The following is a 25,238-nucleotide window of genomic DNA, read 5'->3' on the forward strand; positions in this document are numbered from 1 at the left end:
CTCACAGTTGGTCCTCAACATTCTCTCACCCCAAACCCGCCCACTCACCCTTTGGCCTTGCCCCCCCCCCACACTCCATAACCTGCCTCCTGCCCCTCTCAGGTGATGATTACCTATCGATCACCAGTTCACACAATCATTTGGTCAATGCTCTAATTGCATTTTCTCTCTGTGTGGGCTGCACAGGGAGGGGATCGATCATCAGCTAATGAGAGGTGGGTGGGGAGGGGATGGGGCAGTAAAAGCAAAAAGCTGGTTGTTCTAAAAAGAGGGTACTGTAGATGAGCTCTAACCCTCCTCATCCTCCTCCCCTATTCAATGGGCTCGACGCTATCATTCCTGCATCTTGGCTTCATTATAGCCTACACAGTATTGACCCTAGGTTAGACCTATCAATAGACCCCCCCCCCCCCACACACACACACACACACACACACACACACACACACAGAGATTTATATGGACGGAGTATGCTGCTTTGCTGTGGAAAAGTTGATGAACCCTTGAATTGAGCTAAAGTTGTAACTAATATGTAAATGTCCCATTTTTTACTGTGGAAAGAAACCGTTTTTAAATACTTGTATTACTATAAGGTCTTTGGGGTTACTTTAGCCTGCAAGCATTTGAGTGGGCAGTTCACTGTATGGGTTTGATAGACATATGAGGGGGATAGAGACACATTGTAAACAAATTTATACTGGTACAAGCATCTAAACTGAGTGACTTTGAAATTCAAGTTTCTACCACTGGGCTAACTAACCAGCTAGCCAGTCTGTCCCAACCCTGTGTCCTAAAAACTATGTTCATATACGACCAATCTGCAAACACAATTAGGTTTTTGTAGCAAATGTAGTGACTTCATTGTGTTCTGGTGCAACATATTTTTTGAATGAATGAAACAGTACATTTATTAAGGGAAAAGCTGCCAGTAGGTGGTTGCGGAGAGTGGCAGGGGTGTAAAAAGCATAGGACTTTCAAGCTAAAGACCCGAGATTGGTTCCTGTGTCCTCTGTCTGCTTAGGTTCATTAAAGAAGTCCACTGACATTCGCGTTAGAGAAAGATTGCAGATGTGTTTAAAAGCAACAAAACACTTTTTTCATGTATTACACCAGCCCTCACAGCTTTATGTAGGTTTATTATCTGTGTTGTAACCCAGCAACAAACTCACATGTGACTACAATGATGTAGGCCTCTGCTGCAGCTCAGCAGAAAGACACACAGAGGGGATTTTGTTCTAAAAAACTTTTAAAACGCCTCACATTAGCTTCAGAAATGAATCACTCACAGATATTATAGACGTGATTGCAGCGACTGATCTACTTTGAATTTAGCTGAAACACACTCGTAAAGTGAACAAGTTGTGTGTGTATTTATAATCCTGCTATACATCTTTTCTCTACCTGAAGCTGTGAACCGCTGTGGCAAAACAAAAAAGCAGTTTTCATCATTTCTGTAGTCTCATCTGTCTCTGCATCATCCTGTTGTTTTCCTGTTCTCCCTTTAACTTTCTCTTCCTCTCTGGCCGCAGCCTTCAGTGAGCGAGTGGGCTGCATATTGATTTTTAGTGTTGAACTTGTGTGGCTCTCTCTCTCCCTCTCTCCCTTTCGCCTCCACAGACACAAACTGACGGAGAAGTTGATTAGGAGCAGCTCTAAATATATCCTCCACCTCCTCATCCTCCTCCTCCACTTCTTCTTCCTCTTTCTCTCTCTCGCTCTGTCTCCCTCACCCACTCGCTCTCCCACACCAGTTCAGTCGCTCATTCTCCACATTTCTTTTGCCCGATTTGCCTGGACGCTGCTCTGCCAAGCGCTTTCTCTTCCTTTTTCCATTTCCTTTTTACTTGCTTTGAGCGTATCGTTTGTCAACCCCGCCCCACCCCTTCCAAAAGAAAATAAAAGGAAACAGGAGATAGAGACACAGGCAGTACAGCCACAATAGATAATTTAACAAATTCATGAACAATGTTTACAAATTCAAAACAGTATCTATTTCCTGATTCTTATTGGAATAAGCCTTAAGGTACAGTAGGTGGGTTTAGATACTACACAGTTAAGTCACAAACTTCCGTATATACCAACACACACATGAACAAATTGTTCTTACATACATGTATCTGGTGGTTTTCCAGTATATTTTATTCTATGGCTGATGCAGATCTCTAGAGAGCAGAGAGGCTGATGGTCAGTATATAATGCCATTCCTTTATCTCTCTCCCTCTTTTTGAATCATTTACATTTACATTTAGTCATTTGGAGAATGCTTTTATCCAAAACAACTTACAAGTGAGGTACAAGTTAGCAGAAATCAAATTCATCGAGAAAACATTGCAGGAAAGTGGTGTAATGCAGATGAAGTGTAGATTTTACAGATTTATTTGTAGAGGAAGTTGCGAAAGTGTTCTGCGTTGAGCAGTTTTTGGAATATTTGGAGTGAGGCTACTGACCGTGCACAGTTATGTAGCTCGCAGTGGGCAGGAGGCATTGTAGACCTGGATAATGGAGCTCATGTAGGCAAGTGCGGTTTAGATGATTAACCTAACATGCATGTTTTTGGATAGTGGGAGGAAATGCACACCAGCACGGGGAGAACATGCAAACGCCACACAGAAAGGCCACAGCCCAGTGTGTTTGAACCAGGGAGCTGTCTGACTTATCTAAAATGAAATAAGTGCTTTAAAATGCATTGAGCAAATTAAATAAACTAGGAACCAGATTAGAATGAATATATATTTTGAAAATACTTTTTGTAGAACAGCAACAAACATAACTAATAAAACTACTGTATTAGTGATTCACTGTTAAACAGGTAGTGTGCTCCTGGCAGGGGGGGGAGGGGGGCTGCTGTCAGAGAAAGTCTGGAGTAAATTTAAAAACCTACATAAGTTAACATTTACTTAGGCATGTTCATATCTTTGATTAATAGGGGGCCTGGTGGTGCAGAAGGCCCAGGGTTGGACCCCCACCCCACCAGTTTTAGCCCTGCCCAGCCACCAAGGGCCACCTTGGTGCAGGTCCCCCCCATTTTTCTATGGAAGGGTTGTGCAGGAAGGGCATCAGGTGTAAAAACTCATGCCCAATAAACGTGTGGAAAAAACTGAAGGGACGAGCCGAAAGCCATTGATCTTTTTTTTGTTAATTTCTGTAATTAAAGCAGCGCTATAATGTGATATAATGTGATATCAGAGCTGATATCACAGTTATTCTGGGACTGTAGCAACAAAGTCATAAACTAGTGTCACCTCACCTGGTCTGCCTTACGTCCAAAATCTGCGTAGTGAGCAGCTGAGCACTGACCCTCAGCCCCAGACAGCAGACAGGGAGAGGAGACTGTAGCATGAATAACACCACTGTACCATGAGGCCGGGCAGATTTGTGATGACATGGCCTGATACCCACTGCGGGGCCCAATGATAGGTCAGACATCACGTGAATACTGAGCTGTTGGCCTCTGTCCCACTCCAAAATGATGCTTGCTTGTGTAAATTTGTAATGCTGATATTGCTGATATTTTGTTTTTGTGGTTTCCTGCCTCGTGTCCACCTCTCATATCTGTTGTTGTGCCAGATAGAAAGAGAGAACCAGAAATCCACGTTTCAATTTGAGGTTGCTAAAATGTTCCGTAGGATTGAGGAGAAGTGCAGAGTCAGGTGATAATTATCAGCTGATTCCCCACAATGACTTACTACTGTTCTCATAGTCTTTTGATCCATTATTATTATATGTTTTCAGAATAGAAACTTCAAAATCCATGCACAGAGGCATTTTAACTGAACAAAGAAATGTAATTATTATTATTTTTTAAATCAGTTTTGCACATAAGGTACTGAAACAGGAACATAAACATGCAGAAAACCGGCTGGTGTAAGCGAAGATTAGTTGAGATGGTGCTATTGATACAAAGGGGTCCAAGTGGAGAGGAGGGGGGGGCACTTTATTTATTCTGAATCTATGTATTTCAGCTGTCCTGGAGGTAAACGCAACACACGAAGGTCTTCTGCAATTTAGCATGATGATTGCAGCAAGGGACAAACAAAGAGACAAGCTCACTGGGCCGTTCTCCTGGGCGTGTGCGCCACTTTACGTGCCCCGATTTAAATCTCATTTGCCTTCTGCTAGTTTTACTGAACACCGCGGTTGAAATGGAGCTGAGCAGCCAACCACTCTGCTCATTGTTTGAAAGGGGGGAGATTCTCATAAACGGAGCGTTTTTCAGACAATGAGCACGTGGGTGTATGGCTTTAGGCATATTTGACAGGATCAAATGACTTACACAGAAAAGAAAATTCTGTCGTTTATGAAATAATCCCCCTATACTTATTTCATCCGCATCCTCTTCTCTGCTCTTTTTTTTTTCTTTTCTGCTCAGCTCAAGCCCCCACCCTATTTAAATGGATTGAGGTAAAATACGAATCTGTATTCAGAGCGTGGTTTTAAGATACACTGACTTTGTTTAGAATTGAAATGAACATCACATATGCATGATGACATAAACCTCAAGCCTTGTCCACAGATCTGCCTGATTTTGTCAAATAAAGAAGCTTGGGGGAAATACAAGGTGTTTATCATGCTGATATTGTTTTGGCTCCGTCTGTGTGCATGTGGTTTATGATGAACGTGTGTGTAAATGTACCTGAGTGTGTGCTTGTGTGTATGTGCCAGTAAAGAGTCAGAAGGTTGTTGTTTTTTTTTTTTTAAATCCTCTGCTGAATAATGGGATCAGTGAGTTCTAACAGGCAGTGACAGTGCAAGGTGTGTGTTCACACAGAGGCAGCTGACTATAATCATTTGCATAACAAGTTCACAGAGCTGCATGAGTGTGAATCCTGCTTTCTACACCGCTGTTGCACCTTTCTCCCACATTTTCTGACTCACCACACTGCATCTGTTTGTCCCCATTTCTGCCTCTCAGCATAGCTCAATGTGTTCATTATTTAAAGTTTCTTTTTTACTTACTTTAAAGGAAATTAATAGCTGTCTTTACTGTATGTAAAACGTTTTGGGATATTATTACTTACATTACTACAGTAATTCATTAATAATAATATATTTAGATTTACTCTTGGAATCTGAGAAACCCTAATCTCATAAATAAAGGCAGCGAGCCCAGTGTTTTCATTTGTTTTAGGCTCAGCTTAGCTAGTGCGGGGAAGGTCACTTTTAAATTGGAATATGTTAGTAAAAAAATAAAAAAAATATACAATTACGTAACTTTTTACATTACAACCGCAATTCCAAAACGTTGGTGTGTAAAACATAAATAAAAACAGAAAGCAATGATTAGCAAGTCTCATCAACCCATATTTTATTCACAAGAGAACACAAACCACATATCAGATGTTGAAACTGACACATTTTACCATTTCATGGAAAATATTAGCTCATTTTGAATTTGATGGCAACAACACATCTCAATAAAGTTGGAACAGGGGCAACAAAAGGCTGGAAAAGTAATTGCTGCAAATCAAAAATGAATGGAGGAGCGTTTGATAACTAATTAGGTTAATTGGTAACATGACTCAGTAACATGACTGGGTATTCAAAATGAGCAAATCACGGCAATCTGTTTTTATTTACATTTTACAAATTGTCCCAACTTTTTTTGAATTGGGGTTGTATTTTATCAAAGTGATGAAATTTATCTGATTTGATTACTTTTCTAACATATGATTCAAACTGTTCTAAAGTTCTAAAATCATACGTTTAAGCCAGGCGGTGTGAACCACACAGCACTATGCAACACTGATTACTCTCAAACTACCTGTACGTGTTTCAGCAATGGTTAAACAAACAAACACACAAACAAACAAAATGTTACACTACAATGTTAAAGCCCTTCTCTGATTTCAGAAGGAACAAATTGTTTAATTTCCTGCAAAAGCAATGTGCATCGATTCATTTGGCAGACAAAAAGCAGTGCAAAGTCAAACAAGAGAACTAACCAAACACAGCACACAGAATTTTTGCGCATACTCCCAAATGCAGGAGGCCTATCTGTACCGTGAGCCACCGGCTTAACCTTGATGGTGCTGCGCTCAAATTTGTCCTAACTGCCTTGTTGACTTGCCTGTCAAAAGAAGACATTCCTGCATAAGTAACCGCTTTGTAATCACCAACATTTTAATAAGTTACGGTGCCTTATCTCGACAATCTAGACAACTGACTGTCCCAATATGGAACCATCAGGTGGGTTATCAGTCCACATTCTGGTGGTGTGACACATCTTCCAGTGGTCATGATAAAGAAGCATGAGTGCTGGTGACAGACTGTACTTAAGACACAGTCTCCTTAGGATTGCAGATGTGTGGTCAAACCAGTGGACTTTCAGGTGGGAGATAGCAGTTTTTGTGATTAACTCTTACCATGACAGTTTGGAGCATAAAGCCAAGAAGACGGTCTAAATGTATTTCGTAACCATGACAACATTTGGGGTCATCATAGCACTTCATAAGAACCTAGTGAACCTACACAGCAGATTAGACTGGCATGATAAACACGTACTCCACTGGTCACCTAGTAGACCAATGGGCTGATAAGAACTGATGATGTTCCTATTTGGGCGAATTTTCTCAATAATTTTAGAATTATATATATTTTTTTTATTTTACATACATATAGTTGATCCCCAACACTGGGCCTACAGCTGCCATCCTTCCAAACCTTTCATGACAAGCAAAATTAAACCAGATATTTTGTTGAAAGTATTGAACAGTCATTAACACCAGAGTTATTTCTCTGGATACTTTGTTTCTGACAAAGGGACAGAAGTTAATGGTAATTTCAGTTTACCTGTGCTGCTTAATTAGAAAAAAGCAGAAACCAGATGGATCGGTTAGCAGAAGCACCTTCTAGTATAGCTCAAAGTTAAGCGAAAGAAAATCTAGAAAAAACTAATTAAGACATTGCATTGCTTAACAAAACAAAGCTTTATATAAAGAACAACCTGTTGTGAAGAAACAAACTCTCTTCTATTCTCTCCTGCAGACAGGTGTGTATACAGTGTGCATTGCTAACTTGTACAGACGCACCTACACCTACGCTGAGACGTCAGGCCCGCCAACAGGATTTCTATGCAGAAATTAGAGCTGTGCAAAGGAGAGCTTAACTCTGTTAGATCTCTCAGATGTGCATGCGTGCGTTTGCGCAAGCGATCGTGTCTATACCAGCGCTAGAGACAGAAATAGAGACAGAGGAAGAGGAGAGAGATACTGTCAACTCTCTCCATCCTCCTCCTCAGTGAAGCAGATGTCCAATTGAGTCTATTTAAAGCCAGTGCAGTATGGCTGCTGATGCTGAGAGCACCAGGCTGTAGCTTTGCATTACTGTTATGTCTTACCTACAGTACAGTGGGCTTGACTGAGATCTCAAATTTTCTATTTGCCTTCATGTGAACCAGTGTTTCTGCTCTGCAGAATTTCGACTAGCAATGACCTCAAAGCTCGTTATTGCAAAAAACCTTGCAAGCTCCACTTCCTAGATGTGAAATTAAATGCTTTAACTTGAGCTGATGGATGTCATACTCTTCTCTTCTGTTGCATATTGTTAAACCTTTTAAAGCAGCTGGGGGAAAAAACCTCCAAATGCACACTGATCAAGCTAAAACAAGTTTGTCTTCAAAGAGCATTTTTCCAATCAGCAGCTTCCTGTCAGGCTGACCATATCTGTCAGTGCATGTGCAATAACTAATATCAGAACCCTGCAAATAACAAACCACTTGTGCTGTAATGCCAGTGGCTTTGGCAGAGATATTTAGTCCCACTCTGCTCTGTTGTCCCAGACAATTATCTGAAACAGACACAGTTCTGACACTTTTTTTTCCATTGGGGCTCATCTGTTTTTTTCCCAGTGAGCAAATAGATGGAAGCTCAGAGAGGGTGGGACTTGGCCACTGCCTTGTCACTCTTCGACGATGCATCTGCTGCCATTTGAGGGGGAGGGGAAAAGAAAAAGGAGGGGGAAAAAACAGTTATCAACAGGATGTGGTGGTGTCAGACAGGAAGTCAGCAAGAGGCTCTGCAGGGCTGTGATGATACCTTAAACTTAGTAACAGCAACATACTTCACCAAACAGCTGTGGCTGCACGAGGTCTCAGCTGTAAAATATTTGGCATGTCACTGGAAAGCTGCAGCATCAAGTGGTTTCAAATCAGCTCCAGGTGGATCATTTTTACAGGCAAATCATTTCAACTGGTAAATAGCAATTGTTATAATAAATAGGTTTGTAATTAATTTACTCAATACAAGCAAGTGAAGCTCAAAGCATCCAATAAGATGATCGTTTTGTTTGCTGTCAATACGGATGTTTTGACTATGTTTAAAATAGTCACACAACGTCCTCCCCACAGACCGAAAACTCCATCCTAAACCTGAAACAACCCCAGACTGAGACTTCGAGAGGGATGTTTTTTTTACGCTTTTTCTTTCTCAGTATGCAAATTTTACATTGTACCGGCTGTAAAAAAAACAAGCGTGTAATCTCCCTCAGGTGTATTAACTTAAAAAAACAGATGAGGAAACGAGTTTTCTCAGTGGGATTTACCCTCCTTTACTGTATATGTCTGCATTTCCAGCAGCAGCTCTCCTGTCAAAAAGGGACTGGAGGAAGCTCGGAGAAGCGTCTGCAGCGCGCAGGCTTTGAGCAGGAGGGGGCGGAGGGAGAGAGAGAGAGAGAGAGAGAGAGTGAGAGAGAGTGAGGGGGGGGAGCGAGAGAGAGAGAGAGAGAGAGAGAGAGAGAGCTGTGACAGCGCTCATCACCCACTGAACAGCCAGGACGGGTAGCATCCGAGCAATCGCTGTCATTCGCAGACGGAGTTTACAGCCTTTGCGCCGCTTTTTCTTTCGATCTTTTTTCTGCCGCACCCCCTCCCTCTCCCGGTGCTGCCCAGCCAGTCGACCATGGTTTCTATAATTTCAGACCTGGATCCCCTGAAAAGCTGGAACGTGTTAAGGTAAGCGCCCGGCCAGTTTCTCCACAGCCTCGTCATTGCGAACGGGATGATAGCAGCGAGAGGACAGGGACAGAAGTGCAGTGGCGGTTTGGAGAAAATAAGGGTGGGACGCGGCGCAGGCAGAAGGTCGCCGCTTTCTGAGCTCTAGTTCCGGCACTGCGATGCGTAATTACGCACGATTTTTGCCGTATGGCTACGATCTCCGGCGACTTCAGCGCTCGTTCTACTTTCTGAGCCCTTGTGCTCCGCTCTGTCCGGAGCGTGACGCATGCATGCAGTTCGGTGTCGGCGAACATCTCATTAACCCTCATAGCGACCCTGCACGGCATTCATCACCTCCACACTTCGTCCATTCCAGCATAGTAAGAACAACAGTCATTTATCACCACCAACCCCCTCCCTCTTCCTCATAAACGCCCCCCCACCCCCACCCCCCACCACTGTAACCCCCCCATTAAGATTTGGTCCTTCCAATTGTTCAAGAGCCTCGCACTCTCCCAGAGAAAAGTACGCCCCTCTAGGAATTTATCTTGAAACATTTACTCATGGCTGGTTGCCTGCAACAGAGGCATTTAGAGAACATAAAATTTTATCTCCCAAACTGCAAACATGTTTTTAGCGCTGCTCCCCAGCAACACAGCCATTTAGTTCTTGGCTCACAGAAACTGTCCTGATACAGATTTGACTCGCTGAGCCTCCCATTAGGTCAAAAGTGAAACTTTTCCAGCTCACCTTGTCTTGAGTGAGCACTTTTCCTTTTTGTTAAACAGCTATTAGTCTCATAGGCAGGACACAAGGCTTTATCTTGGACCTGCAAATCACTCTGAATACATTCACTGTCATTAAGCATCTCAGCAGAAAAGCCTATGAATTTAAAAGCTAGAATTTAAAAGGCCTTGTCCCTGAATATTTCAGCCATTTGATAAATAAGTCATTATTCCCTCGACAGACTTGGCGGCAGCGGCAGGGACTATCGCAAATTCTATTTTAGAAACGGAGAGAGGAGATAGAACCCTCAAGACCCTCAAATTATTCTTTTAATGCTGCCTCTCCCCTCTTTTATCGTTTTTACCCTCCCACCCCCCACTGCCCTCCATCCCACCATCATTTTCCACAAATCCAAAATAGAAAATGAGCAGGGTAATGTAGAGCAGGCATTTTTTTAGTGAGAGGGGGGGCTAAATGATGTCATTTCCAAACAGGCAGCGATGACCATCCAGACTGAGAAATAGGGCATGCAGTTGACCCGACACACACAGTCACTCAGAAATAGCTGCAGTAGAGACTTTCTCTGTGGGCACACACTCTTCTTCTCCTCTCTCGTCTTTTTGCTTAACGGGGACAGATCTCCTGGTGCAGTAGCATTAAAAACGGCGAAACCTTTGTCTAATTCAAGCACAGATTGAGTTGCACAGTGTGTTTGCATAGGAGGTGAAAGGTCAAAGGTCAACGTTTGCGGTTTGAGTTTCCCATTGACGAATACTAGCCAAACTTTTGAAAAGGAAAACCAAAGAGCTTTTGCTGTAGCTTTTTTAGAGTAGACGGACGCAGATCAGTCATTAGGAAAAAATGAGGCAATTGAGGAGTGAGACAAAAGATGTAAGGAAGGAGAAAAAGAGGAGAAAGGAATATTTACCTCCCCTCTGTCTCTCTCATCTTCTCTTTATTAAACCTTTGTTCTTCCAGATTAGAGGCAGGAGCAGCTGTCCCTCTCCAAAGACGGCACATCTTAATAAAGACCAGCTTACTGCCAGCCAGTCGCTCACACTCTCCCGGGGTCACACACACACACACACACACTTTAACCATGTCGCTCACTCATTCCATCACACATAAATGAGCACTCACGCTCACAAACACACTTCTCAATCGCCTATGGTAATGAGGCACCTCGGCGGCATCCTCTCGCGTCGTTTTCCCTCTAATGAGACTCACCTCCGTCACACTCAGACGTACACTTAACACACACACACACACGCACACACACTTAGAGACTCATATAATAAACAGAGCATTAACAAGAAAGCGAGCTGCCTTTGCTGTTGACAAGAAACCAGAAGCAGTTGAACAAAAGGGAAGCAATAAGTAGCACACACACTTGATTTGGTTCAATATCTGTTCTCAAACTCGAACAACATAATGCCGCCGAAACGTCAATTTTAGACTCTGTGGTCAAGCGACAGCAGGGACTGAGCGATCCATTGGAATTGCAGTTTGTTTTTTTAACATTAATTCCTGGTCTTAAAAACAAACAAAAAAGGTGTTGAGTCATGAAGATTCAAAAGCAAGGACACTCTAAAGCCAACTATTGAAGCAAATGAAAAATGCAACCTCACTGCTGTAACATAATTAGGCAGCATGATATGCATATTAGCACAATTAGCTGATTAATGCAGCGCTGTGGAATTTGGTTTAAATGCACTAAGGAGTTAGTGCAAGTGAAATATCGGTGTGCAAGTGTTATCTGTCAGCAGCGGGGTGTGTCTTCTTTTTTGCAATCACTATCTCTGCTATCTTATATACTGTAACACACACACACACACACACACACACACACACACACACACACACACACACACACTTCCAGAGGGAGCCCGGTGGATGGATGATAGAAATATGTCTGTGTGCCTCTCGTGGTGCACATCACATATCTGAAGTGCAGTTCAGTTATTCCATAATGAGAAACAGCATGCATATTAATTCCATCTGATTAGATCCAGCTACCCCACACATGCACAGACATGCACACACACACACACACACACACACACACACACATATATGCAGGGCAAAGATGAGGTGGGTTATGTATTCAATTAGGGAGGGGAGAGGGAAGAGCTCAGGTTTGGATTCTGCCACCGTACGCTTTGCAGACACAAAGACAAGACAGTAAAAGATAAAAGTGTTTGAGACAGAAATCAACTAAACTACACGAGCAGACTGGAATCAAGTGCAAATGTTTGGTGCTTTAAAATGCGCGTGGACTTTTAAAACAACCTCCACTATCATGCTTTTCAAGGCCCTTTTCTGCAGTGCCAATGTGCTGTCCTGCAGCTCCCAGTGCCGTCCGTACGAGGCAGGCAGGCAGGCAGGCAGGCAAGGGGGCAGGTGGAAGGAAACGAGAAGAGTAAGGAGGCTGACAATGAAAAGGAGGCTTGACCTTTGACCTCGTAGTGTTGGTTTTAATTAATCCACTTAAAGAGTTTGTCCGCTTGCATTACGTGTCGCTTTATATCCCGCCAGACCAGGAGAAGAGGCACAAATCCATCTGCCTAATTACCAAGACCACTGTTTGAATCTTTAAATCCCCTCTGATAGTGAGCGAGTGTGTGTGGTGCTTTATCCATACGCTCGGCCTTTTCTACAACCAGGATTAGGACTAAACATTCATTTAGGGCTGCCACTGATATATTTTGGACTGGAGCATCTGCTAGTTCGTGTTTTAACTTCTAGTCAAAGCGTTTCCATGGATAGAAGCAGATTTTCTTTCTTCCTTACGATGGAGAAACCGAAGGACAGAGAAGCCATTTATCTGACATGAGGTGCCGTTTCTAACCGCTGTGATGTTTGATTTTAAATTATAATCCATAATTAACCTCCATGTCTTTCTACATGGCTCTTTGTTGGCTTCTTAACAATCCACCAGGGTTAGAACAAGCTCGGCCCTCTTTCCGCAGAATTTTCACCCTGGATGGTGAATATGAGGCATGTGCATGATGACGCAGCTTCAGTCATCTGACGTCCTGACAAGCTATTTTCAGGGCTTCCCTCTGGGTGTTTGGTGACGGTCAGGTCAGAGGAAACACCTTACATGGTTTAGATGAATAGTGTGATTCTGCCGTCAAGCTCAGGGGCGAAGCATTGGTGCTTCCAGCGCATCAGCTGCCCATGTTAGAGCTCATTTGGTTTGACTGAGGGGAGAACGGCACAAGTGGGAGTGGGAATCATGCTGGTTTCAGAGAAAGAACATTGACTGAGAATTCACCTTAGTCCAACTGAGTCCAACTGATCCTTCTTAAATTTACTGATCACAGTTTATTTTAAGAAGAATGACAGAATTTGTCCGATTTGGTACACAGTGTGCAACCAAACAATTCAAAGTGCAGTCTTCATGGTGTTTTTTTTTTCCAAATGATCAGAGCTCGTGTTTTCTAACCACCGCATCTCGTAACGATGTGATAGGAGAAATAGCCGGGTGACAAGTTTAAATGAAAGTAATGGCACAAAGAGGAGAGGAATGAGGTGCAGCGGGGCAGACCCAGAATTCAGTCTCTGCTTCCCACAGCTGTCAATCAAGTCTTTGTAGCAGCGGAGAACAATATAGCATTCAGCATCCAAGTGACGGGGGCGGGCAGAAGGAGAAAGAGAGGGAGGGCTGAATTCCTCTGAACCCCCTGGAATCAGCAAGAGATAATTACATAGTTGAGGCGAGAGTGCGTCACCAAACACAAAAGAGACAGAAGAAAGATGACAGAGAGGGAAGGGGACTGGAAAAGCTACAGAGGAGCAAGGAACGACTAGAAAATAGAGGAGAGGAGGAGGAAAAAGCGCCGTGTAGGCGAGGGTCCTGCAGGTGTGTGCGTTGTTTAGCAGACAGTGTCCTATTACAAGTTGCCTCAGTTGTTGCCATCGCTGAAATGATGACGTTATGTTTTTATCATAGATTTGTCAGTATGTGATTTACAGTGATAGATATTTACAGAGCACTGTCCTTAAGGATATTTGTGAGTTACACACATTTCTACTGACAGATATTGTAGTTTTTACTGTTCCTTTTCACCTTTTATATATAGCTCATGGTCCTATAAATCACATATTGATTAAACTACATAACGGAAGAGGGCTGTTACAGCAGATTAACCAGGTTATCTGCAAATGTGCTAGATAACCTTTGAAAAAAGTTCTCTGTGGTGGAATGTGTTTGTTTTTCCTTTCAGACTCTAGAAGTAGAACTAGTACATTTCTGCTTATTTCTTAGAATGTCTTAAATGATAGATCTATTATCAGAGTTGTTACTGAGTTCGCTTCAGCTCTGCAACATAGAAATCATTTAAAATGTCCTTATTTTTTACCAGCTATAGCATCAACATAGTGCTTGTACATTAAAGGTATCATTGATATCAAATATACTGTATATATATAAAAAACTTTGTATAACTATATATAAAACTTTTAATTCAAATATGTTTGTAGTATTTTATGTTTTTAGCAGACATGGTCACTATGTTATTCACATATTGAGCACTTTAACTCAGAGTGCTGATTTTCATTAAGGACTTCTGACTGGTATATAGTATCGTTAAATTTTTGTATTGGCATCTATGCCAATTTGCATCTATGTAAAAAATGAAATGTCCCTCCATCACCAGTGGTGTTAATGCAGCATTTTTTGTCAAATGTCCCTTATGTTAGTTTCAGTGTGTTTATAATCTTTGGTTTCAGTACAGAGGTGCGCAGTCCATACAGCTTAAGCTTTTTCCACTCCACTAATTGAATAAAATGGAAACTGGATGCATTTTAAAATATATATCCTAACCAAAAGAGGAAAAATAATCTCCGGCTGTCATAGTCAAAGCCTGGGTATATTTCCGAATTCAGTTTCAATGCTGCATCATTATCAGCCTTTCAATCAGTGTGTTCACAGTGTGTTCAGTGCGTTCACAGGTTACACTGTGTGTGTGAGTGTGTGTGTGTGTGTTTGTGCATGCCTGTGTACATGTGTTGATGCTGCTTCTGACCAATCCTCTGCATTCGTTGCCATGTTCACCGTTCGTTAGATTTCTACCAAAAGTAGCATTACCTACTGCAGGCTTACAGATCACAGACATCGCACACGCAAAGAATATTGTCGGCCTCTTTAATGTTATTTTTGACTAAAACAATTGTTGTTTCCCGTCATGGCAGATACACTAGGTGCATTTGAGAAGCCAATTAGCTGTTTTCTGTTATTATTTGTCTCCCTTAACATAAACTGCTCGGTGCATCCTATACATTAGCCTTTGCAAACACATCTGCACTTAAGACCATTGGCCCAAAGTGACAAATCTGTTTAATATTGCACCACCTGGAGCACAGCACTCTCTCTAGCTCTCTTTTTCTCTCCTTTAGCAACCACCCTCTCCTCCTCACACACACACACACACACACACACACACACACACACACACACACACACACACACACACACACACTGATCATTCCCTCTGGCTGTATTTTAGTGCTGTACTTTGTTATAGGGCTATTCTCAAAGGGAATGCTGCTGTGTGCACGACAGCCGGGTCCATAATGAAGCTTTAAACCTGTATGTGCCTGTGCCTGTGTTTCCCCCCGTTGTCACACAATAGTCTTGCCGTATGGCTTAAGAGACACAGAGCGTGTAGAGTAGATGCTCTCCTCCACTTGTGTCTTCACATGACTTCTTTTTAAGTGTCCAATCAGCAGCAGTGTTCAGGACCCTATTGTTTTTATTATTATTAATTATATGTCAGAAATGACTGTTGCAGGTGACCTGTATCTGTTGCAAATGTGAAAACGTGCAAATTAGATCTTCTGGAAAAATGACCACTGCCAACCAGAAGTGGGCGCTATGATAAATGCAGATGCAGTTTGTTTAATAATTCATAAGGGATTAACGGTAAGTCACTTATTCAAATGCTTCATATCTCTGTGTTTCCTATATTGAGCTGCATCTCCTGGTACAGGCCACGCCCATTTCTGCTGGTAACATTTTTGCACAAAATAGCAACATTTCAAAATTGAGCTTTTCTTATTACTAGTTTGTTTTTGTTTTGTTTTTTTTGTTTGTTTTTTTTAAACGTCAGATTTTTTTTTACAAAACATTCTCTGGAATTGTCAGTATTTGAAACATTTTGAATTTTAGACTTGTGTTTGCAAACTAACTTTGGTTTCACATTATTTGCAGTTTCATTTTTGGAATCCACATAACTCACTGAAATAATGTTCAGGGTAAATTAAATTGTCCAGTAGCTCAAGGATGAGTTTTTGATTTACAGTGGGAATTTTGGTGGCTCAGCATGCCTAGGGGACACAGTATAACATCTTTAGAGTTTATAAAGTAATTACATCATGTAGAAAAGTTATATATTCACAAATAACCATCCACACCGGACATATTTGAGATACAGAATTTGAAATGTGATGCCAAAACCCCAAATGTTGTAAATTTGATAAATGTTATAAATAAGGAGTAAAACCATTCACCACACACCTTTAATTTGTGGATGGTTGGAGAAAAGGCAAAAGGCAAGGAACCCGGCTCAGGGTGGGTGACCTATCCAGTTGGTGCTATAATAAGGCCTCTTGGCTTCTCGACTCGTTGAAGTCAAGATTGTGCCAATGTCCTTGAAATGCAGGGTCTGACTTACACTGTGGTGCTTGAGGTGGTGGGTCTGAGTTGCACCAGGTGCTTGGACCTTACTAATACCTGCTTGCAAGTCTAGTTTTTCCTTTCCCCAACCTCATGATCGGTGATGAGGTGGGGGATGATGGTGACAGAAGGGTGGAAGAGAAGAGAAGTGACTGAATAAATAATTGTCTGAATAAATAAACAACTTTTGCTTCCAACCAAAATGAAACACTTAAGTGGTGTAGGATAGGGTGAGCAGGAGGAGGGATGGGGTGTGGGGGGTGAGAGTCAGCGAAGGAAAGAAAAGCATTGGCACTGTGCCTGGTAAAAATAAGGGGGGGGAAAGGAATTAAATCTCTTTGTGAGTGTGACTGATGGATGCTCGAAGTGAAGCCAAAAAAATGTAATAAAATAAATGCCGAAAGTGCATAACCAGAGGCTAAATGAAAAACTGGACCAATCATACTGAGTTTGGTTTTGCAAGGATCACATCAATAGGTCAGACTGAAGCAGTGCACTACCAGAGGCTATCTGCAAAGGAAATCATTTATTTTTCATGTAAATTAATATATTCCCTTATAACTGGTTTATTTCTTTTGCAAAAAAGAAGTTCATGTGTTGATGATGATTATTATGAAGCCAGTAAATCAGGCAGATATCAGCTTGAAGTTAAAAGTTTAAAGAGGTTTACCACTGCTGACATAGTTAATGCCAGATTATACTGTACAAGTATTTATCATTGTCCATAATGCTTTAGTTTTAATGGGACATTTTATTGCCCCCGTTGTCAAAAAAATTGCTTTTTGTGAATGGGGACCTGAATGGGCATGAAAATGGTCAAATTGAAAACACGCTGAATGGCAGTGCAAAATGTCGACTGTCAGCAGCTTCATTCCAGAAAATATCAGAATGAGCTTTCAGAAACCTGCATCGGTCATACTGCAAAGAGAGAAAAACACAGAGAGGATGAGAGGGAGAGCTAATGAATTATGGGTGGCCTGCGAATTGAGAGAGAGAGAGAAAGGTCTGCGCTCTGTCACTCTCTTTCTCCTCCTGGGTTATGGAAGTGTCACACTGTGAGTGTTGCCATGCAGATGGTGACCCTGGGGTGTTGCAAAAGGGAGGGGAGCAAAAATAAATAAATAAATAAATAAAGGAAGGGAGAAAAACTAAGAGTGAGCTCAAGAGAAAAATCAGTTCAGGGGGAGGATTTGTATTTTCTTTTTTTTTTAATACAAACTGTCTGGACAGAAGACAGCCGGAAGTAAGGCCGATCGACTGCAGAGGGTTGACAGTCATATTTAATCACTGTCATGATCACTGTCAACAGCGTTCATCTGGTTTTGGTTTATGGAAGCACATCAGCTGCCAAACTTACCCACCAATAAGTAATGTATTATTGAGGAATTCAGTTTATGTAATCAATCAAATCACCAATGGTCTGTTCTTTGTCTCCATCCTCAATTAATGTCCAGGAAATGCCCTCAGATATAAGGCAGCTGGAAGAGATAAAGCAGAGCAGGAATATGACTTTGGAGTTAAACAACCCTCAGACATGACATAAAGAAATCTCTCACACACACATACATAGTGTTAGAAAAGGGAACAGTGCTGCAGGGTGGAGTCCAGATAGTGAACATACAGTATGATGTAACAACCCGAGATCATTTGCTCCAGACTCTGAGTCGTCACATCTTTGTAAAAGGAGAGAAAAAAACTTTTACATAGCATTGCTTAAAATGAGTCGCTCTAATAGTAAAGGTTTAGTCATATGTAGGGCTTTGTGTTTACTTGTAGCAATATTACAGAAACAATTTTTATCTTTACACTAAATTCAAATCTGTCTAGTACAATACATTTAGTACAATGCATGTAGACAAATGAAATTTTATTTTGATTAACAGTGTTTATTTAGACTCTACGTTCCCGGTGTCTATTCAGATGAGGATAGATTCGCAAGGATCAGTGCAAATAACAATGGAGTTTAATCATTCTACCTATTCAGATTCATTTTTAAATTAATGTCTGTATTGTTTAGGTTGTTACTGGCTTACATTCCCTTCTGTTTTCCTCTGGGAAGACTTCAGATTCAGGCAGAGAAATAAACTTATTCCAATTCATGCTTCTTTCTCAGTGGCTTATTCATCAGCTGCTCAGCTACCAGCTGACTAGCAAAATGCAATCAGGTGCACACCGTGGCTGATGACAATGCAAACACTGTTTGCCACTGAAGCTCCCTCTACGTCCCCAATCTCCACCTTATGGGTTAAACTTCTATTGTTGTTGACTTTTCTGAAGTCTAATTCGTTCAGTTTGGGGCATTTAAGCCTCCCAGCAGAATCGCGGTTGCTGGACAGAGTCTTTCAAAGCGCATAGAGTTTTTTCTTTCTAATTGTCCTCTTTCACAATGATTTCAGGTAGCAAACAGTGCATTGCATTCTGGGATTGACAGGGGTTCAAGCTGGTGAAATGACAGCAGTAAGGTTTCTTATGAAGGCAACGTCTCTGCACAGAAACATTCTCTGTGTGTGATCAAAGAAGCATTTGATTACAGGGTTTGTGGGGTTAGAAAGTGATGATAAGGTCTATGTAGCTTAAATACTTTTCTCTAAAATAAGATCCACATTTGTTTAGGTATTGATTGGGTTTAGAAGCTAAATTTAACTTATTTAAGGAAAAGCAGTATTAATGCTACAGCTACAGTACGTCATGTAACCTGGTTAGTGTTATCACAATTATGCTAGCTGTGAAGGCTAGCAGATTATAAAACGAGCAGGTGTCACTGTCATGGGCCGGCACATCCCCATGCAGAAGCACTAACTTAAAGGTTTGCCCGATTTATTAAAAAATGATTCATACTTTCCAAAAGTCCAAAACTCAATATATGTCACAGTGAAATAAAATGCAATCTCAGTGTTTTGCGAGTTTGTGCAGCTCTACTGTACAACCGTTCACCAATCGCTCAGCCAAAAAAAAAACAAAAGCCATGAATTAAAGAGCAATTTTACAAATTTCAACTTGCTCTCTATGGCTTTAGTTTAGGGTCTAAATGTACATGAATGCATATAAACCGTCCTCTGAGCTACTTATGTTAAAATATTTCTCTGCTTCTAGCTGAAAGACTCCTTCAGACATCACCTGGAGGAGTTTTTCATTGTTAGGAGTTTGGATGGTGTCATCTGGAGGAGCTCTGGAAAAGGAGGCTAACTATAATTACAAAATCCATAGTGTGAGCAGCAAGATTACATAATCTGAACTGAAGGTTCCTCCGAGTGATGTCGTCTGGACACATTTCTCAGCTAGAAGTACAGAGATATTTAAATATAAGGAAGGTCACTGGGAAGTTTATTGCCATTTATGTACATGTACTACCCAAACTAGAACCAAGAGAAGCAAGTTCAAAATCAGCGAAGGCGCCCGTTAACATGTTTTTTTCTCTATTTTTAAATAAAATTCAGATTCAATATTTACTTTGTAATTGTTGACAGCGTGGTTCCAATCAGCTGGTTTCATTTTGTTTGGTGGAAAGTCACGACAACAAAAGGAACACAATTTACTTTAATGTTTTCACTGGCTACTCTAACCCCCTGTTAATCCCACTATTTAATGCGCTGTTTACTACCTGGCAACGTGAAATGGGACAATTTGATAACTGTTTGCTTTAATTGGACAACTTCTAATCGTAACTCTCAGCGTGAAAGTAAAGCCAGTGTTGTGTCACCTTTACTATTTATGTTTAATCGTTTGAACAAACTCCTGGTGCCAGAGCAGGCAGCAGTGTATTAAACTGTGCAGATTTTACTTTCAGAACCAACTTTGTTTTCAAAGGTGCATTAAAGAGGATTTTTCTTTCCTCTTATTACTTCACTGGAGATTTTAGGCTTTCACAACTCGCAGTTTCCAGAATCACGCAATCATGAAAGGATCTTTCTAGCCCAATAGAAGGAAGTAACGTAACAGTTTTCCTGTTGTGCACCGTGAAACATTTCTTTTGGAGCTGTGCCCTAATTTGCATTTTTTTACAATGAGATTTGTTATTTATGGTGGTTAAGTGTCTCTCGTTGCACTTTAATGCACGTTTACGTCAGTGCACCTGCGTTTTACTGAAATATAAAAATACTACAGCTACAAACTGCAGTTCAAAATGAATCATAGAGCTGAATCAACACCACTTACAGCTTCAAAAAGGTGTCAAACAGCTTCACATTTACTTTAATGTGTGTCTTGGATTGGTTATTATTAAAAAATGTTCTCTTATTTTGTCTATGCAGTGCACTTCGTAGTGAAGGACAGTTGAATTGAGCAGAATTACTGCACGTCAGCCACGATTTAAAGCAGCCAGGTGCTGAGCAGTGAAGTGTCTTACTTCTGCTTGACCTGGCTGAATTTTGCTCTCGGAGACCAAAAAAATAGCTAAAGATGAAAAAGTCAAGAGAGGGGAGAATATTAGTGAAATACAGGAGAGAAGCAGAAAGAGAGAGACTGTGTTGCAGCAGCTGCAGGCACAATGTTTTATGGAAGTGGACTGTTGCTTAATGTTCCACTCAAGTCAAATGACTTAAGTAAGAACCCTGGAGCTATTATGGTCATTACATGTCGTACTTTCATCATACAAGCACTTTGTTCCTAACCTCAACCCTGACCCTAATCCTAACCAGACACCGAGCCTTAACCCAAAGTTTAAAGTTTTACCGCATAGGGACCTTTCTGGACCTATCTGTCTCCAAATAAATGTACGTCCACAAAATATGACTGAGCGCACAGATTTATGTCCTCACAATGTGGTAAATACAACTAGACACGCACACACACACACATGCGCAGCTTGAGCCGCAAATCTTGGCCTTGCAGCGTGAAACATACTGTATTTCCGCCTGTCTTTCTCAGAACCCTGCTTATTTCTGTTTTCAATTCTTTTATTTTCACTCAGGTCTGTGTTGCCACTGTTTTAAACAAAGCATCTTCAGATCTTTTGTGTGCCTCTCTTTGACATAATCCTGGTGTCTGTTGCCGTGGTTACACTGTCTTAATGTGCTATTGATGTGACTATGTATTAAAAGCCTCGCTGACTCCAGGCAAAAACTTTAAATGTGTTTCTCAATCTCTCTCTCTCTCTCTCTCTCTCTCTCTCTCTCTGCTCCGTCATGTTTTCCCCGTGTGTCAAACAGAGAACACAAGTGCACTTGTCTCTGCCGTTTTGTTATTGATAGGACCTAACCGATAGTGGGGGATTTTTTGGATTGCCATCTGACATATTTGAATTCAAATTAGACTATTGCCACACAGCAAAATTTACATTTTTCCAGAGTGAAATTAGTTTTTTTCCAGAGTGAAAGCCTCTAAAAGCAACTTAGGGCATCATGCCACGCTACACCTCTCCATTAAAGCCCATAGAAACGAGAAGTGTACTTGTATATGTGATGAAAATGTAGAATTAGAATCAAATCAGAGCTTCCAAAACACAATCAGTCTAGTATTAATTAAATCTACATTGAATACATAATCAAAAGTGATTAATTTTTGTAATTCTAGTGTGTGTAAATTGTCAGTGTATTCCTTTCTACAGCATATTGTAGGGCTGTACAAGCAATGAGCTCCACCACAGCAACATTATGACAACATTTCATCTCATCCCCTCGACGCCACGCTTTGGAAGATGACAGTAATTTGGCCGAGATGTTTCGAGGCCTTGTGTTCTCTCCCCTGACTCCCCGACGGTCCCCAGTGCACTGCAACATTAAGGCGAGACTGGAGCGTGAACGTATGGCCAGCTATTAAATGGCAATCAAACATAGAAGAGCTCTTTTAGAGACGAACACATTTCTGGTTAATAGCTCTCAGAGCAGAGTCGTCCAAATATGACATTTCAAATGAAAGCCCCCTGAACGCCAGCGCCTATTAAAATCTTTGCTGAAATCTTTCAATTTGTCAGTTTTTACGTGATGTGGGTCGGAATGAAATCTGGATTGCAACCTGAAATTCTCAGCTAAGTTATGTGATCATGCTTTAAAGATTTCATCAGTGGTATTGAGCATCAGGGGTGTCTGGCTGCCTCTAATAGTGTCACGCACAGTTAACTCGCCGTACATCACCGTGGTCTATGTTCCCGGTTGCTTGCGGCACCAGAGCTGCAATCTGGGGAACTTTGTGAGCCGTCTCTGCTCAGTGTCCCAAGATTACCAGAACCTCCAGCCCCCCCAGTGGCTGCTCGGGGGCGGAGTTAATGTCATCAGCAGGCCCCTATGCTCACCCCTGGGAGTCCCACTGCACGCTGCCCCATTAATTTCAAGAGCTACTCATATCATTGGCCCCCTTATTTTCCATCTCTCAGCCTCCTCCCTCCTTCCATCATCACCTTTGTGTGCCCAGCCCAATATCAGCGCTCTCCCGGCTCATTTTGAGCTGTAATTGGACAGGAGCCCCCCGGGACGGCCGTCAGCACGCCACAGTGCCTTGCGCCCCATCTCCAGAGTGGAAACGCGCCCAGCCGTGGTCGATAAGCAGTACTCCCTGTCAGTCCGACATTCCCTACTCTGCTAACGTTCAATGGGGAGAATGACTGGGCCTCGCTTTAAAACAAGTGTCAGATCTTAAAATAGGCCCACAGCAAGGTGTGAATGCCGAACACCCTCAGTTCATATCAGAAATCACAGAATCACTGTCAAACATACAAGAATTTAGTAGAATCAGCTAAGCTTTTGTGATTAACTTAATAGAAATAAAGAAAGATAGAAATTTTGTGTATGGTTTGAATTTTCAACTTATCACCAGGAGTTGTTGTGATTTAAATGGTCAGTTGAATTAGTGAACTACTGAACAACTTTCTTGCGTGCTTTGTTTTGATAGCTTTAAGAAAGCCTTCACAGTGGAGACTTAAAACTCCTGCATGTTCTTATATATTGTTCTCATATATTGTTTCTTTTCATAAGAACCATTGTGAAGGTTAGTGTTTTAATTCAGCGTCTGTCCAGTGCCTTCATAATTGATTTCCAACTTTCATGTGGGAGCGGATTCAGATGTTTTCTTTGGACCAATTGGGTACAAAATGTCACATGTCATACCAATAAAAAAACAATAAAACTAGGATTGAAACGCAATACACAAATGGCTTAATGAAGAGATTTTTATAGGGTTCTTATTCAACTGCATGATTAAACAATCAGCGTGAATCTCATCAGAGTAGCTTAGACTTAATTAGGATTATGTCTTGTCAAAAAAAAAAAAAAAAAAAAAAACAGAACAACTTTCATGTTTACCATTTTAGATCCACTTGATTAAGGCGTTATAGCTTTTTATGGTTAATGAATATCCAGCTAATAAGACAAATCGGGTTATGCTGAAGGAGGATCAACAAAAGCCAAAAACCCCTAAACAAACATGCAACTAAAAAGTTGTTTTGATGAATGGAGCCACATACAGCAGCCGTGTGTAAGTCATTTGTAGTAGTCAATTTAAAAATGTTAAATCAATTAAAAAATGTGGGATTGTGGCACTAGAACTTGTGGAATGGAATTTCTTTTTCTGTGCAGACAATGAGATCCTCAAACTTGACAGAGAAGCCATAAGTGTATGAATATGTGAGTGATGTCCTGCCTGTTCATGCCAGAAAGCACTTTATTACATTAATCCAGTCACTACGCCAGGCACAAATATGATCCTGCCGTTCGACAGCCTCTCTCCTTCCACACACCACACACTACCCAACACACACAGTTATATATCTGACGGTGATGTGTTTGGATCTCTTCCTGTGCCAGCTTTCCCTCGAGCAGCATTTGTGCTGGTAATCTGTCATATGAGCCCGTCTCATCAGAGGCACAGGAACATTTGGAGCTGCGAACAGAGAGGCAGCATAACACCCTAAAAGCTTCAAGCTCCTCTCTTATTGCCCACAGCTCAATCCCAAACATCTCAAATCTCTCTCCTTATCTCCTTTTCATTATTGCCAAAGCCTGACGAGCACTTGACAGCTGAGGAAAAGGCCCCAAATTGGGCCTGACCTGAGCGTTGGGAGCCACCAGTGTATACCTGCAACTCCCTCTAGAGGCTACCACCCACAGTCTGAAAAATGTTTCAGCGAGTGCCTTTTCCCTGATGATGACGTTACTCACTTTGCCTCTGGCCATCTGTTCATGCTGTAGGGTTTACAGACAGTCCCAACATCCGGTTTGTATAGTCATTCTTGCTGGTGGCGTGTCTTCTCACCAGCTCTGCAACAATTACAGCTGAATACCTGATGTGTGTGTTTGCCTGTTATCAAGTAGAAAAGAGAAGAAGAGAGACGGCAGGTGGGGAGAGTTTGTGTTGGAGCTGTATTGGCATTCACACGCCAGCGGATGAAAGCGGCTGCGCCGTTAATAATTGAAAGAGTACTTAACGACAGGAGCGCTGCCCTCGCGAGATAGCTTTTAATAACCAGGAAGGTTTCATATTTCGAGTTCTCCTCTTTTTCATCTCTGCCCCTTCCCAAACGCCACCACCTCCCCCACTTCCTGCCCGCTCCTCTTTTCTTCTTTAGAAGCTTTCTCGGCTCTATTCACAGGAGCAAAGGAACGCCGCTGAAGAAGCATCTGTCTGCCTTTTAAAAACATAGCAGAATAAAGGTGTGTGCATCTCTGTGTGTATTTACACTATTAAAGTGGGGCACATTGTGCTGGAATGGATAGCGTACCGTGCCTATTGACAGAGAAGTCTATTTATTACCTCTTCCACATTATCCCTCTGTCCCCGCTGTCTAGTTGAGAGATATGTATTTGTTTATGAAGACGCTTCGTCTCTACTCTTAATGCGCTCGCCGCTCACCCTCATTAATTCGCTTGATGGTCTTTGATTTGCCGGGCATCACTAAGTCGCATTAAGAAATGTATTTCCCAGCTCTTACTTAACGACGCTTCCAGAACCAACGCAATTAAATGCACATTTAAA

At 41.7% G+C, this 25,238-nt stretch overlaps 1 protein-coding gene across 2 annotated transcripts in view; it reads left to right on the plus strand.

Annotated features, from left to right (window-relative positions):
* The first annotated feature begins 8,718 nt into the window (after window positions 1-8,718).
* Window positions 8,719-25,238, plus strand: part of celf2 (cugbp, Elav-like family member 2) — a 186,063-nt gene continuing 169,543 nt past the window's right edge. For both annotated transcript variants that reach the window (XM_067489734.1, XM_067489739.1), the window contains exon 1: window positions 8,719-8,947. In XM_067489734.1, the coding sequence (XP_067345835.1) occupies window positions 8,895-8,947 (53 nt within the window). In that variant the 5' untranslated portion in view covers window positions 8,719-8,894. The remainder of the gene's footprint in view (window positions 8,948-25,238) is intronic.

This window comes from Channa argus, chromosome 21, assembly GCF_033026475.1.
Source record: "Channa argus isolate prfri chromosome 21, Channa argus male v1.0, whole genome shotgun sequence".
In the NCBI taxonomy this organism is placed as follows: Eukaryota; Metazoa; Chordata; class Actinopteri; order Anabantiformes; family Channidae; genus Channa; species Channa argus.